Source organism: Aethalodelphis obliquidens, unplaced genomic scaffold, assembly GCF_003676395.1.
Source record: "Aethalodelphis obliquidens isolate GAN/ISIS:26980383/991018 unplaced genomic scaffold, ASM367639v1 scaffold91, whole genome shotgun sequence".
NCBI lineage: Eukaryota > Metazoa > Chordata > Mammalia > Artiodactyla > Delphinidae > Aethalodelphis > Aethalodelphis obliquidens.
The window spans coordinates 1,439,236-1,452,643 of record NW_020838035.1 but is presented as its reverse complement, the minus strand read 5'-3'; the positions used below and the strand labels follow the sequence as shown (position 1 = coordinate 1,452,643).

The window sequence follows — 13,408 nt, the reverse complement described above, 5'->3', positions numbered from 1 at the left end:
GGTTTAGGGTTTCTGTAAGGTTCTGGATAGGGGTCTGTGTGGGGTCTTACTGGGGGTCTGGGTTGGGGAAGTGTGGGGAGGGAGGGTCCTAGCTGTGATCTGGGCGGGGTCTGTGGTTCTAGCGGGGGTCAGGTGGAAGTCTGGGCGGGGGGTTCCACGCTCCAGGAGGGATCCACGTGGGAGTCCATGGTCCTGTCTGGGGGGCCTGGGGCTCTGTTGTGGAGGTGGGCAATAGCCTAGCAGGAGTCCGCGGTCTCAATGGAGGGTCTGAGGTCCAAGGGGGCTCTTGTGGTCCGAGGGCCGGATTGGAGGTCCCGGGCAGGAGTCCAAGGTCTGGGTTGGGTCCACATGTGGGTGGGGGTCCTGCAGCCAGGCAGGGGTCCTGGGGATCTGGGCGGGGTCTGTGGTCTGAGCGGGGGTCCGGGGTCAGGAGGGGTTCCAGGATCCAGGCAGGGAGGGGCCCCTGGTCCGGGCGGGGGTCCCTGGGGTCGGGGGGTTCCCTGGGGTCCTCGGTCTGGGCGGGGGTCCCTGGGGTCGGGGGGGTGGTCCCTGGTATCCTTGGTCTGGGTCTCTGGGGTCGGGCTGGGGTCCCTGGTATCCTTGGTCTGGGCGGGGGTCCCTGGGGTCGGGGGGGGTCCCTGGTATTCTTGGTCCGGGCGGGGGTCCCTGAGGTCCTCGGTCCGGGCGGGGGTCCCTGGGGTCGGAGGGGCGTCCCTGGGGTCCTTGGTCCGGACAGGGGTCCCTGGGGTCCTTGGTCCGGCTTGGGGTCCGGGGCCCCGGCGTCAGGCAGAGTCCCGGGGTCCGGGCGGAGGTCGTCAGCCGGGAGGGGTCCGCGGTGCGGGCGGGAGTGCCTGTTCCGGGCCGGGGTCGGGGGTCCGGGGTGCGGCGCCCCGGGTCAGGCGGCGTCCTGGGGTCCAGGCGGGGTCCGGGCGGGGTTCGGGGCGGGCGCGTGGGCGCGGGGGGCGGGCCGGCGCGGGCGCGTTTCCGCCGTCCGGCGGGGCTCTGAGTCCCGCGGGCGGCGCGGAAGCGGCGGCCGGGCAGCCATGTCGCTTTTGTCTGCGGCGCGGGCGGCCCTGCGAGTGTACGCGGTGGGCGCGGCGGTGGTCGTGGCGCAGCTGCTGCGCCGCCGCCTCCCGGGCTTCGCGGAACCAGGTTAGCGGTCGGCGGCGGGCGGGGGCGGAGGCGCCAGGGGCGGGCGGGGGGCTCGCGGCGGCGGCGGCGCCCGGCCGGGGTCGCGCCCCTCGCTCGGCCGGGACCCCCGGGGTGGGGGGCGAGCGGGGGAGGGGCGCGGCGGGGCCCCGCGTGCCCTTGACCCCGGCCGCCGGCCATGGCGCGCCGCGCCGGGCGCTCCCGGAAGCAGGGCCGGGCGGCCGCGGGGGGGAGGGAGGTGCGCCGTCCCCACGCGCCCCTACCCCGCTCCGCGCATCCCGGGCCGGGGTCGGCCCGGGGGTCCGCTCCCCCCGCGCACTGCGGGCCGGGGTCCCCGGGGTCCCGCGCGCCCCGCAGCCCCGCGGCCGGGGCGAAGGAGGGGGCGCTCGAGAGCCCGGCCGCGCGCAGGGTCAGGTAGGACGGGCCTCCCCGCGGTGGGTGGGGGACGCCGGGCGCGCTCGGGGGCGCGGCGAGGCCTGGAGGGAGGGGCTTCCGTTCTGGGGCACCTTGTTCCTCTGGCCCCCGCGAGCTCCGCGGCGTCTCCGGTCCCAAACTCTCCGGGGACCCGTTCGCGCTCTTCACGCACGTTGGGGACCTCCGGGGAGCGGGGGGTGGCGGCGATCCGTCTGGGGCTGTGTCTGGTCGCAGCGGCGTGCTCAGGACGTAAAACGGGGGAACCTGTAGGAATCTCTGTCTGCCCTAATTTGCAGGAGATCACACTCACCCTAGGCTACGCGAGCATACATGACATTGTATTTTTAGGTGACAGATGACTACTTTCTAAAACAAAGTATTCGGTGGGAAGAGTGGCGCTGTGTCACCTTGTGGCCGGTCTCTCTACTGTGTGGCCTAAGGGGATAGATGGAGTCTCAGTTTCACCCGTGTTTCCACCCTATTGACCTGGCACCCCCAGCAGCGTCTGGGCAACACCCCTGAGACGCGGGGGTGAAAAAAAAGGCAAAGAACATGTGACTTTGGTTGTGAAAATACTTGAGAATCGCTCCACTCCCCGACGGCAGGGGCGCTGCTGGGGCCACACTTTGCAAACCTGCAGCTCCGACCAGGAGTAGATAGTTTTATATGAGCTCCACCCTCCCAGGCCTCCATCAAAGGGAAATACATCTTCCAGGTTTATGTGAGGTGAGCATTTGGTTTTCTGATAAGCTGGACTTAGGTATTTTTTATGTAAAAAAAACCACATTGAGAGCAATCAGAAATGAACAGAGGGTAAGACCCCAGCTAGTACCTGGGGCTCGGGGGTGGGGTCCGCATAGTCACCTTTGAGATCAGGACTGGCTTGTACACAGTGAAGACGTATGGAAAGCTGTCCCAGGTTGCCCCAAATGGCCCCAGGTTGTGGAGCGCACCACTCCGAGCAGTTTTGCTCCCAGACGGGTCTGGCTGTCTCGCCTGGGAGCCCGTTTAGCCGCTCGCAGAAAAGACAAGTTGAGGATGGAATTTAGACTTGTCGGTGTTATCGCAGCAGCACCCCAAAATGCGTGCCTCGGAAACGTGTTGGAGATGCATCCAACCTGAGGGCTTGCCCTGTGGTTTCCACCTGTTGACTGATTGAGAAAAAAAATAAAGTTGTGGAAAGGCAAACCAGCCATGAGGCCATGTGTCCACTGAGGGCATCCTTATTCCGGCTTTTGCAGAGGGTTGTTTCATCCAAAGATGGACTTGCTGGGCTTGCTGTGTGCGAGCCACGTGGTCTGTGGGGTTAGAAATCATTTTAGGTCTGGGCGGAGGAGTGAACGAACATCCGTCCCATGTGCCAGGTGGTGGCCGGTGTCCCAAGTGGCACTGTTCCTCTGCTTTTGGACCCATTTTTTATTTGCCCCTAACTGGACTTCACCTTGGCGGGGGAGGAGACATTGAACTTTGCCCCGGTATGGAGCTACATAAACAGTAACCAGAGGCCCCGTTCACACGGAGAGTAGCTGGGCTTTGTTGTTCTTAAACATCAGATGTTTTCTTTTTAAAAAAAATATATAGTCTATATAAATAAAAATGTGCACAGTATAAAATAGTTGATACGGAAATATTCTCTTATTTATATATTCTAAACGGATAACGACAAAGCCCAGCGGTGATTATTGAAGTGCGTTTGGTGTTGTGAAAGTTCTTTGCTAACCCACCGTGAGCGGTCAGGTCATGCCTCAGATTTACAAGTACCTTGGTTACGAGTTTGCTAATATTTGCATGTCAGATCTTCAGTATCTAGAGAATCTGTCTATAGATCGTCTCAGCGCTTTGATGAGTTGCTTGTGCACACTGCACGTATTTCATGCAGTTACATAACTTTTACTGGGACTCCTTAGATAAAAGGGAGCTGTCTCACATTTATGGCTGTCGCTTTGCAGTTGTGGGTGGTCCTGCACATTTTATCCGGTGGGGGACAGGCGTGTGGTGTGAGTTCACCTGGATTCTATGAAAAGGTGAAGGAAGATGCTGAAAAGGTAACCCACCCCTGAATGTAACCTTAAAATGCGCTCTCTGTAAACAAGATCATTACAGACTCATGATCGTTGCAGGTTGTGCCTTGATAGAGACGCGTGTAAGCAAATGAAAACTTCCTGTAACAGACCCTGATTTCCAGATTCTCTATGGCGATTGTCTGTTACAAATTAAATGTCTCTGATGCATCAGTTTTGAAAGGGAGAGAAAGTCATCCAGATGTGTTTTGCAGGGACGTTCTGATACCACACAGACATTTCCCTTAAGAATTCTGTTGGAAATAGGAGGTAGGTCTGGAAATGGACTTCTGCTGATGGGCTGACACCCCCAAAAGATGTCAGCTGGCCCACTTATGAAGCTATTTTAGGGTGGATCCTGGTGTTCAAACGGCAGGGTTTTTAGAAACCGATAAAGAGAACGTTATTTCTCGTTGGTGTTGTGTACCTATGAACGGTTGGGGGTTGTGGATCCAGGGAGGTGAAACCACAGTTTTCATGATCTTAGGAGTTTTTGACTCTTAAAAAAAAATAAGTACTCCCCCCGCCCCGCCCAAGAGCTTTTTTAAAAATAAATTTCTAAATTTTTACTTTTCGGCTGTCCCACGCAGCATGTGGGATCCTAGTTTCCTGACCAGGGATCGAACCCGTGCCCCCTGCCTTGGAAGCGTGGAGTCTTAACCACTGGACCTCCAGGGAAGCCCCAAAGAGCTTTTGTTTGTGTGGCTTTGACTTATCCATGTGGATCCTATTCACTTACATGTTAATTAAATTTAAATTTATTTGAAATGAAAAAAAAGGTGAACAGAAATTTACAACATATATTTCAAGTAACATAACAAGTCACTTACATGTTATTCCCAGTAACTTTTTTCCCAGTGAAAAATAACTATAATCTCCAACACAAACAAACAAAAATCAGGGAGAGTGGACCTGTTTCTGGTTCTTGCCAGTTTCCTGAAGTACCGACTGGGAAGAATGCAGCTGGTTCTCCACTTGGTGGCTTCATCCTGTGTCTTGTGACATGTCCCTTGTGTTGGTGAAGCCAATTGGGAAGATCTGGCTGGTGTCTGTGATGTGAGAAAAGGCAGGACCTTGCCACGTCCCTGGCAGTGTCTTGGTGATGGTCCCCCCCAGAGATGCTCAGGCCGCCCTGTAAGAAGGACCCTGTGGAGAGGGTGCTTTGACAAAACCTTGATTCCTGACTCTGACGGGAGATGTAGACCTTGCCCTCCAGACAGTGGAGGGTGGCTTTGTGCAGCCGCCTTCAGCGTATGTGCTCAGAACCCTCCTACCGTGTGTCACCTCCTTGGAGGTTCTGACATCATTGGCCCGAAGGAGGTGATGCCGCAGGGGGAGGCCCTACAGGCGGTGCCCCCTTAGGTTGTCACTGTGTCAGGGATGCTTCCTGCTTTGTGGGCAGAAGTTTGCGCCAGGATGGCGCTGGACTCCTTCAGCCAGATCACAGCAGTAATTCATCGTCATCATCCAGGTGTAGTCGGATCTGAGAAAACTGAATTGCGTGGTCCGCGCGGGATGGGGCAGCTCATATTCCAGAGCCCAGGTGTCGTGCCCGCTGTGCAGTTCCCGTCGCTTTTGGGGACCACCTTTCCCACGCTCAGGTGCCCCATCCTGGCTTGGCTGTAGGATGTGCGGTTTGGGGGTTTCCTCTTTGTGAAAGTCCTGCCTGTATCGGATCCCCTCCCTCTGTCCTGGAGACTTTGGGCCTCACCTCTGAGCAGTACATCCTTCTGCCCCATCCCTGGCTACCGACGTGCCCCTTAAATCAGCCCCCCCAAGTGTGACCTCTCCCTGAAAGCCTCCGGTGGGCCCTTTTGACCGCAGGGCGCCCAGCACCAGGGGTGATGTTACCACTCATAGCTTTTATAGTTTTGTTCTCATCAGCAGAGCGTGCAGGGGCGGCTGTAACAAAGTACTTAAAATCATGGAAGTTCATCCTGTCTCTTTCTGGAGACCAGAAACCCGACGTCGAGGTGTCCCAGGGCTGCGCTTCCTACAGAGGCTCCAGGGGAGGGTCCTTCCTGCCTCTTCCAGCTCCTGGGGGCTCCAGGCGTCCCTGGCTTCTGGCCGCGTCCCTCCCGTCTCTGCCTCTGTCTTCCCGGGGCTTCTCCTCTGTGTCTGTGTCTCCCCCTCTCCTGTGTCTTGTAAGGACCCTGTCATTGGATGTAGGGCCACCCTCATCCAGGAGGACCTCATCTCAGACCCTCCCCTTCATCACCTCTGCAAAGACCCTGTTTCCACATAAGGTCCCATCCTCAGGTTTTGGGGGGACGTGAATTTGGGGAGTGGGGCCGCTATTCAAACCACTGTCGTTGTTACTGGGTTTTGGCTTTGAACATACGCCCCACACTCAGAAAACGCCTGGTTGGTGCACTTTGTGATTTAACCCCCTGAGTGCTGTACCGGGGGTTGAAAGCTTGCAGACTTAACCCATTTCAGGGGGAAGTCTGTTCGATGGACATCATTTGAGGAAATCAAATAAGTAATAAAACTAACATTCATGCTCTCAAAGCGTATCTTTTTCTCTCTGTGTCTAGGCATATGTATGTATATTTGTTTATGATTATTAAAAGTTTCTCTCTTTTTTTTAAATTCATGCTCATGCCTAATTCGAAATTTTCTGCTATTTCTTTTTTTTCTGTTTTTTTGAAGATGTTAGGGGTAGGAGTTTTATTAATTAATTAATTTATTTTTTCTGTGTTGGGTCTTCGTTTCTGTGCGAGGGCTTTCTCTAGTTGCGGCGAGCGGGGGCCCCTCTTCATCGCAGTGCGCAGGCCTCTCACTATCGTGGCCTCTCTTGTGGCGGAGCACAGGCTCTAGACGCGCAGGCTCAGTAGTTGTGGCTCACGGGCCTAGTTGCTCCGCGGCATGTGGGATCTTCCCAGACCAGGGCTCGAACCCGTGTCCCCTGCATCGGCAGGCAGATTCTCAACCACTGTGCCACCGGGGAAGCCCAAAAGTTTCTCTTTTATTGAAGCATACTTGATTTACAATATTGTGTTAGCTTCAGGTGTACAGTACAGTGATTCAATTATACATATATATTCAGATTCTTTTCCATTATAGGTCATTACAAGCTATTGAATGTAGTTCCCTGTGCTATACAGTAGGACCTTGTTGTTTATCTATTTTATATATAGTAGTGTGTATCTGTTCATCCCAAACTCCTAATTTATCCCTCCCCACCTTTCCACTTTGGTGACCACTAGTTCGTTTTCTACGTCTGTGAGTAACAGCCAGCTTTTAAGAAAACTCAGCTGCCCTTTTGGGTGTCCTGGCCCTGATTGGCAGCTCTGGGAAGCCGAATGTGTCCCACTGACAGCCGGGCAGTGCTGCACCACAGCTCGTAGGTGTCTCTGTGCCCAGGTGTGAGTGCCCACAGTGGGCATTTTGAGAAGTTCCAGGGATTGAGAAATCCATTATCGCCCCAATCTGGTTCCTGATGCCAGATGCACCTAGGAGAAAAATAGAGGGACGTCCCTGGTGGTCCAGTGGGTTAGACTCCGCGCTCCCAATGCCGGGGGCCCGGGTTCGATCCCTGGTCGGGGAACTAGATCCCGCATGCCTCAACTAAGACCTGACGCAGCCAAGATAGATAGATAGATAGATAGATTAAAAAACAAAACAAAACAGCTGGAGCATGTGCAGTACAGAAAGTAATATTTTTAACTTTCTTTAATTGATATAAGTTAATGTACAATATTATATAAGTTTCAGGTGTACAGCATAGTGACTCACAGTTTTTAAAGGTTATACTCCCTTTATAGTCATTATAAAATATTGGCTGTATTTCCTGTGTTGTACTATATATTCTTGTATCTTATTTATTTTATACCGAGTATTATAGTTCGTTCTTCTCAATCCCCTTCCCCTATATTGCCCCTCTCCCTTCCTTCTCCCCACTGGTAACCAGTAATTTGTTCTGTATATCTGTGAGTTTGCTTCTTTTCTGTTATATTCACTAGTTTAAAAAAAAATTTTTTTTTAGGATTCCACAGATAACTGATACCATACAGTATTTGTCTTTCTCTGTCTGACTTATTTCATTAAACATAATAATCTCCAAGCCCATCCATGTGGCTGCAAATGGCATGACTTCATCCTTTTTTATGGCTGAGTCGTATTCCACTGTATATATGCACCGCATCTTCTTTATCCATCCCTCTGTCCATGGGCGATGGCCGTTTAGGTTGCTCCCATGTCTTGGCTGTTGTGAATAGTGGTGCTGTGAACATGGGGGTGCATGGATCTTTTTTCTAATGAGTGGTTTTGTTTCTTTCAGATAAATATCCAGGAGTGGGATTGCTGAATCATACAGCATCTCTATTTTTAGTTTTTTAAGGAACCTCCATCCTGTTCTCCATAGTGGCTGCAGCAGTTCACATCCCCACCAATGGTGTAGGAGGGTTCCCTTTTCTCCACACCCTCACCAGCATTTGTTATTTGTGTTCTTTTTGATGAAACCCATTCTGCTGGGGGGTGTGTGTGTGAGGTGAGATCTCATTGTGGTCAAAAAGGCATCATTTCAAAACAAAATTAGAAAAAGCTCGTATTTAATGCCACTCTGACAACTTGATATCCACTTGAGACCCTCTGTTTTCGTCTTCTTTCATCTGATGGTGGCGTGTGGCACGCGTGCTTGCCGACCAGGTTTTCGGTTGGGGAGGTGGGTCGTCTTGGGCTGGCGGGGCGCTTGGGAACGTGGCCTCCGTCTGGAGAACAAGCCCCCCTGCTTGGCGTCGGGGCTCCTGGATTTCCTAGAACAGGACAGAGTAAAGCAGCTCAGGTGAGGAAAGAGCTGTCATCAGGAGTCCAAAGACGATCCCCAAACTAACAATAAAAAAACGCGTGTCTTCGGACGCACCTGGATGGAAGAGTTGCTGGCTTGTCAGACTGGCCCCTCTGCTGTGCCAAAGCCAGGAGCCGGAGCGGCAGCCCCCGGGGACCCTCTGCGTGCGCCCTTGGTTCCGGAGCAGCCCCGCTCCCCGCCGGCCGGAGCCGGGTCTCTTCTCACGCTGTGTTTGTCTCGCTGCTTCTCGGCAGGTCGTCCCGAATGAGCGAGGCCCGGCCCGGGTGGCGCAATGGAGGGCAAGAGCCTGGAGGGCGCGCAGACCGACCTCAAGCTGGTGGCGCATCCGCGCGCCAAGAGCAAAGTGTGGCGCTACTTCGGCTTCGACACGAACGCCGAGGGCTGCATCCTGCAGTGGAAGAAGATCTACTGCCGCATCTGCATGGCCCAGATCGCCTACTCGGGCAACACCTCCAATCTGTCCTACCACCTGGAGAAGAACCACCCCGATGAGTTCTGCGAGTTTGTCAAGAGCAACACGGAGCAGATGCGCGAGGCCTTCGCCAGCGCCTTCTCCAAGCTCAAGCCCGAGGCCGCGCAGCAGAGCGCGCAGGAGCCGCCGGCCGCCAAGGCGGCGGCGGCGGCGGCGGCGGCGGCGGTGCACGGCCACGAGGGTCGCAGGCAGCAGGAACTGACGGCCGCCGTCATGGGCCTCATCTGCGAGGGGCTCTATCCCGCGTCCATCGTGGACGAGCCCACGTTCAAGGTGCTGCTGAAGACGGCTGAGCCGCGCTACGAGCTGCCCAGCCGCAAGTTCTTCTGCGGCAAGGCCATCCCCGAGCGCTACGGCGCCGTGCGCGACGCGGTCCTCAAGGAGCTGGCGGAGGCCGCGTGGTGCGGCATCTCCACCGACCTGTGGCGCAGCGAGAGCCAGAATCGGACCTACGTGACGCTGGCCGCGCACTTCCTGGGCCGCGCCGCCCCCCACGGCCTCTTCCTGGGCTCCCGCTGCCTCAAGACCTTCGAGGTGCCGGAGGACAACGCGGCCGAGACCATCACGCGCGTCCTGTACGAAGCCTTCATCGAGTGGGGCGTCAGCTCCAAGGTCTTCAGCGCCACCACGGACCGTGGCAAGGACATCGCCAAGGCCTGCTCGCTGCTGGACATCGCGGTGCAGATGCCCTGCCTGGGCCACACGTTCGACGCGGGTATCCAGCAGGCCTTCCGGCTGCCCAAGCTGGGGGCGCTGCTCGGCCGCTGCCGCAGGCTGGTGGAGTACTTCCAGCAGTCCACCGTGGCCATGTACATGCTGTACGAGAAGCAGAAGCAGCAGAACGCCGCCCACTGCATGCTGGTCAGCAACCGCGTGTCCTGGTGGGGCAGCACGCTGGCCATGCTGCAGCGCCTCAAGGAGCAGCAGTTTGCCATCGCCGGGGTCCTCCTGGAGGACAGCAACAACCACCACCTCCTGCTGGAGGCCGCCGAGTGGGCCACCATTGAGGGCCTGGTGGACCTGCTGCAGCCCTTCAAGCAGGTGGCCGACATGCTGTCCGGGTCCAAGTACCCCACCATCAGCATGGTGAAGCCCCTGCTGCACATGCTTCTCAACAGCACGCTCAACAGCAAGGAGACGGACTCCAAGGAGATCAGCATGGCCAAGGAGGTGATCGCCAAGGAGCTCGCCAAGACCTACCAGGAGACGCCCGAGATCGACATGTTCCTCAACGTGGCCACCTTCCTGGACCCGCGCTACAAGAGGCTGCCCTTCCTGTCCACTTTCGAGAGGCAGCAGGTGGAGAACAGGGTGGTGGAGGAGGCCAAGGGGCTCCTGGACAAGGCCAAGGACGGCGCCTACCGCGCGCCCGGGGACCAGCTGTACGCCCCGCCCGAGGAGCCCCCCGTGAAGAAGCCGGCGCCCTCGGCCACGCCGCCGCCCGCCAGCGTCATCCACGACATGCTGGCCGAGATCTTCTGCCCCGCGGCGGGCGTCGAGGACCAGGACGGCTGGCGCGCGCAGGTGGTGGAGGAGCTCAGCAACTTCAAGTCGCAGAAGGTGCTGGGGCTCAACGAGGACCCCCTCAGGTGGTGGTCCGACCGCTTGGCGCTCTTCCCGCTGCTGCCCAGGGTGCTGCAGAAGTACTGGTCCGTGGCGGCCACGCGCGTCTGCCCCGAGCGCCTCTTCGGCTCCTCGGCCAACGTCGTCAGCGCCAAGCGGAACCGCCTGGCCCCCGCGCACGTGCACGAGCAGATCTTCCTGTACGAGAATGCGCGCGGCGCCGCGGCCGAGCTGGAGGATGAGGACGAGGGCGAGTGGGGCCTGGGCCACGAGCAGGCGTTCCCGCTGGGCGACGCCGGCCATGCCGGCTACTTCGGCCTCAGGGACGGCAGCTTCGTGTAGCGCGGCGGGGGAGAGTGGGGGGAGGGGACCGCGCGTGGGCGCCTCTCGTCGGGTGCTTGGCTGTCAGTACTGACCCCGCCGGTGGGCGCGCTGTCCGGGACAGAGGAAATGCACAAAACAGAGAGATGGACCTTTGGTGGGGCTTCGGGCGGCCCAGAGGACAGAGACGGGCTTTGGTTGCCCCAAAGGAGAGAGGTGGGCTTTGGGTGGCCCAGAGCTGGTGAAAATGAGCGTTTTCTCTGGAGGGGCCCCTTGCGTTGCAACGCAAGGGAAAGAAATGACTTATCAAAGCCCTAGATGTCCGCTGATAGGGTTGCAAATGCTGAACTCCGTGACAGAAGCACGGCCGGCAGGGATGTCTTGCCTCCTAGGTAATTCCATACCTGCAGCATTCATGTTCTCTGCGAGGGACGGTTTGGGGTAAATCGGAGAAAGATTGAAACCGACGGGCAGCTGAGGATGAAACCCCTGTGTGTCCTCCACCGACACCATCCGTGGATGTTAGCCGTGGGTTGGTGAAGGAACCTATTTACACTGTCATTTACGTGGGAACCTTGCCTCTGGGTAGCCGGGGAGAGACACTCTCGCCAGACGCCCTGTTTTCAAGAGACACCAGTTTTATGTTCGGTGGAAAATGTTAACAGTGAGCCCGCAGTGCAACCGCTTATAAAAAAAAAAAAAAGCAGAAAAGAGGTGTTGGTTGTGGTGTGTTTTCTGCCGTGAATCAGTCTCTTTTCTCCCCTTGCCTGAATTCACAGTCCTTGTGAGCCCTGTAGCTCGTGGGTCTTGAGGTGGGTTTTCTGTGAGTCTGATGCTTCAGAGGTCCGGTTTCCCCAGAATCACTTTTCTTGGGATGAACCTAGGGAAGGCGGTCCCCACTCCTTGGAAACCCTGCTTTTGAATACGGAGGACCCTCTCGTGCCCACGGCCGGCTCTAGAGGGCTGATTTAGGTTTGATTCCTGGAAAGGGCTCTTGCATTCTCTTTTAAACACCAATGGGGGGCGGGGGGCGTTGAGTTAAAAATAGTACCAGGGATCCTTTTATCTTTGGGGGTCCTTGTGGGTTGCTTATGCCCCTGGGGAAACGGGAAGGCCGTTTCTAACACTTAGAACTACTTTTATTTATTTACTTATTTTAAACGAATTGCTTTTCTTTAAGAGGCAAAGCCCCTGGACTTCCCTGGCTGGTCCAGCGGTTAAGACTCCGTGCTCTCAGTGTAGGCGGCATGGGTTCGATCCCTGGTCGGAGCCCTAAGATGCCACCTGCTGCGCGATGTGGCCCAAAAAAGAAAACGACACCAGTCTTATCTCTGATTCCCACCTGAAAACAACCCAAGTCCGGGTGGAGGTTTTGTCGGGAGGTACGCGATTTACAAATGCCCCATCTCAGCCCTCGGCAATCTTTTCCCGGGACCCCAACATCGAGCCGCATCCCGGGGGCTTAAGGAGGGCATTTCTCCAGGTTCGTGGCTGGGGACTTCCTGTGGCTCCGGCCAAGGCAGTCTTTTATCTTGATGTCACCAGCCGTGAACGTGTTTAGGAAATCAGGCGTCAGAAAGCAGTGTCCCCTACGCCGTCTCCTTGAAGGAAAGCGATAGCGTCGCTGTCTGCAGACCCTCTGCTCTGCTCTCCGGCTGGGAAAAGAGCCGCAGAGACGCACATCCCACCTCCCGGGCTGTAGTTGGCTGCTTTGCATCTGACCCCCCACACACACATTTCTTAAAATCCTGGCTTTCTGTCACTCGTGAAAACTTGTGTCCCTCCAGCTAGCTGCCTCTCTGCATTTCTCACGTTTCTTCCTAAGCCCTGGGGTTGCCGGCCCTCTTCCTGGCTTGTACTTTTCCTTATTTAACGCTGTCGAATCGGACGCTTGTTCAAGAAACCCCAGCGATAAACGGACTCCTAATTGATCGGTCTGACGTGCGTGAGTCACGCTTCACACTTGCAGGAAAGCCTCTGACCTCGAGGGAGGGCTTTATTTCTGTTTGTTGAAAGAGACTTTTCCAAGCCACGCGGAAGAAGGAAGGCCCCTGTGCTTTGTTCTGGGGTCTCTGGGAATCACATCAAGGGTGTGATGCGTTTCTGGATCTTTTGGTATCACAGTGTGTTTATGTGAATGAAGCTGCCAGCCGGGGAAGCCTGCTACGGGAGTGGGGATTCTGCACGTTCGTTCCCTGGGCTGTCTTTGCACTGGGTGTGGGGAGGATGATTTTAAAAAGCCGAGCCTTTTGGGGTGCTGACCTCGGGCCATGTGTATCGCTAGGGCATCTGGGTTCTCTCCCATCGACTCCTTTCTCTCCCCGTTCCCTTCCTTTCTCTCCTTCCTTTTAAGAAAACGAGGTACCCCAGAAACAGACTGGGAGGTCGGCGTCCGTCGTTATTTTTCTCCTTCTGCACGTTATGGGTTGCCTCTGTTCCTGGGGGCATGGGGAGGGGGATTCAAACGTAGAATTTTTCTGCACAAACATTTTGAGTTTCAACAGGCCAGTTTTCAGTCATGATAACCTGACACTTGCAGAGCGTTCTCCGTCGAACATTAAGTGGAACGTGGCCTTCAGTGTCTTAGATAAAGTATCGTTGCTGGCATCTAGAATGTCT

At 56.1% G+C, this 13,408-nt stretch overlaps 2 protein-coding genes across 3 annotated transcripts in view; both read left to right on the top strand.

Moving 5' to 3' along the window:
• The first annotated feature begins 1,007 nt into the window (after nucleotides 1-1,007).
• The window catches only part of DHRSX (dehydrogenase/reductase X-linked), a 202,961-nt gene continuing 190,560 nt past the window's right edge, over nucleotides 1,008-13,408 (top strand). The window contains exon 1 of the mRNA XM_027095502.1: nucleotides 1,008-1,152. Within this exon, the coding sequence (XP_026951303.1) occupies nucleotides 1,044-1,152 (109 nt within the window). The 5' untranslated portion in view covers nucleotides 1,008-1,043. The remainder of the gene's footprint in view (nucleotides 1,153-13,408) is intronic.
• Nucleotides 1,042-11,502, top strand: ZBED1 (zinc finger BED-type containing 1). 2 transcript variants are annotated; one of them, XM_027095500.1, is made up of 2 exons: nucleotides 1,042-1,152; nucleotides 8,667-11,502. In XM_027095500.1, exon 2 carries the CDS (start codon nucleotides 8,705-8,707, stop codon nucleotides 10,808-10,810), a length of 2,106 nt encoding a protein of 701 aa, XP_026951301.1. In that variant the 5' UTR covers nucleotides 1,042-1,152; nucleotides 8,667-8,704; the 3' UTR covers nucleotides 10,811-11,502. The 2 variants fall into 2 exon arrangements, with proteins under 2 accessions (XP_026951301.1, XP_026951302.1); XM_027095501.1 differs by lacking the exon at nucleotides 1,042-1,152 and adding an exon at nucleotides 1,365-1,563.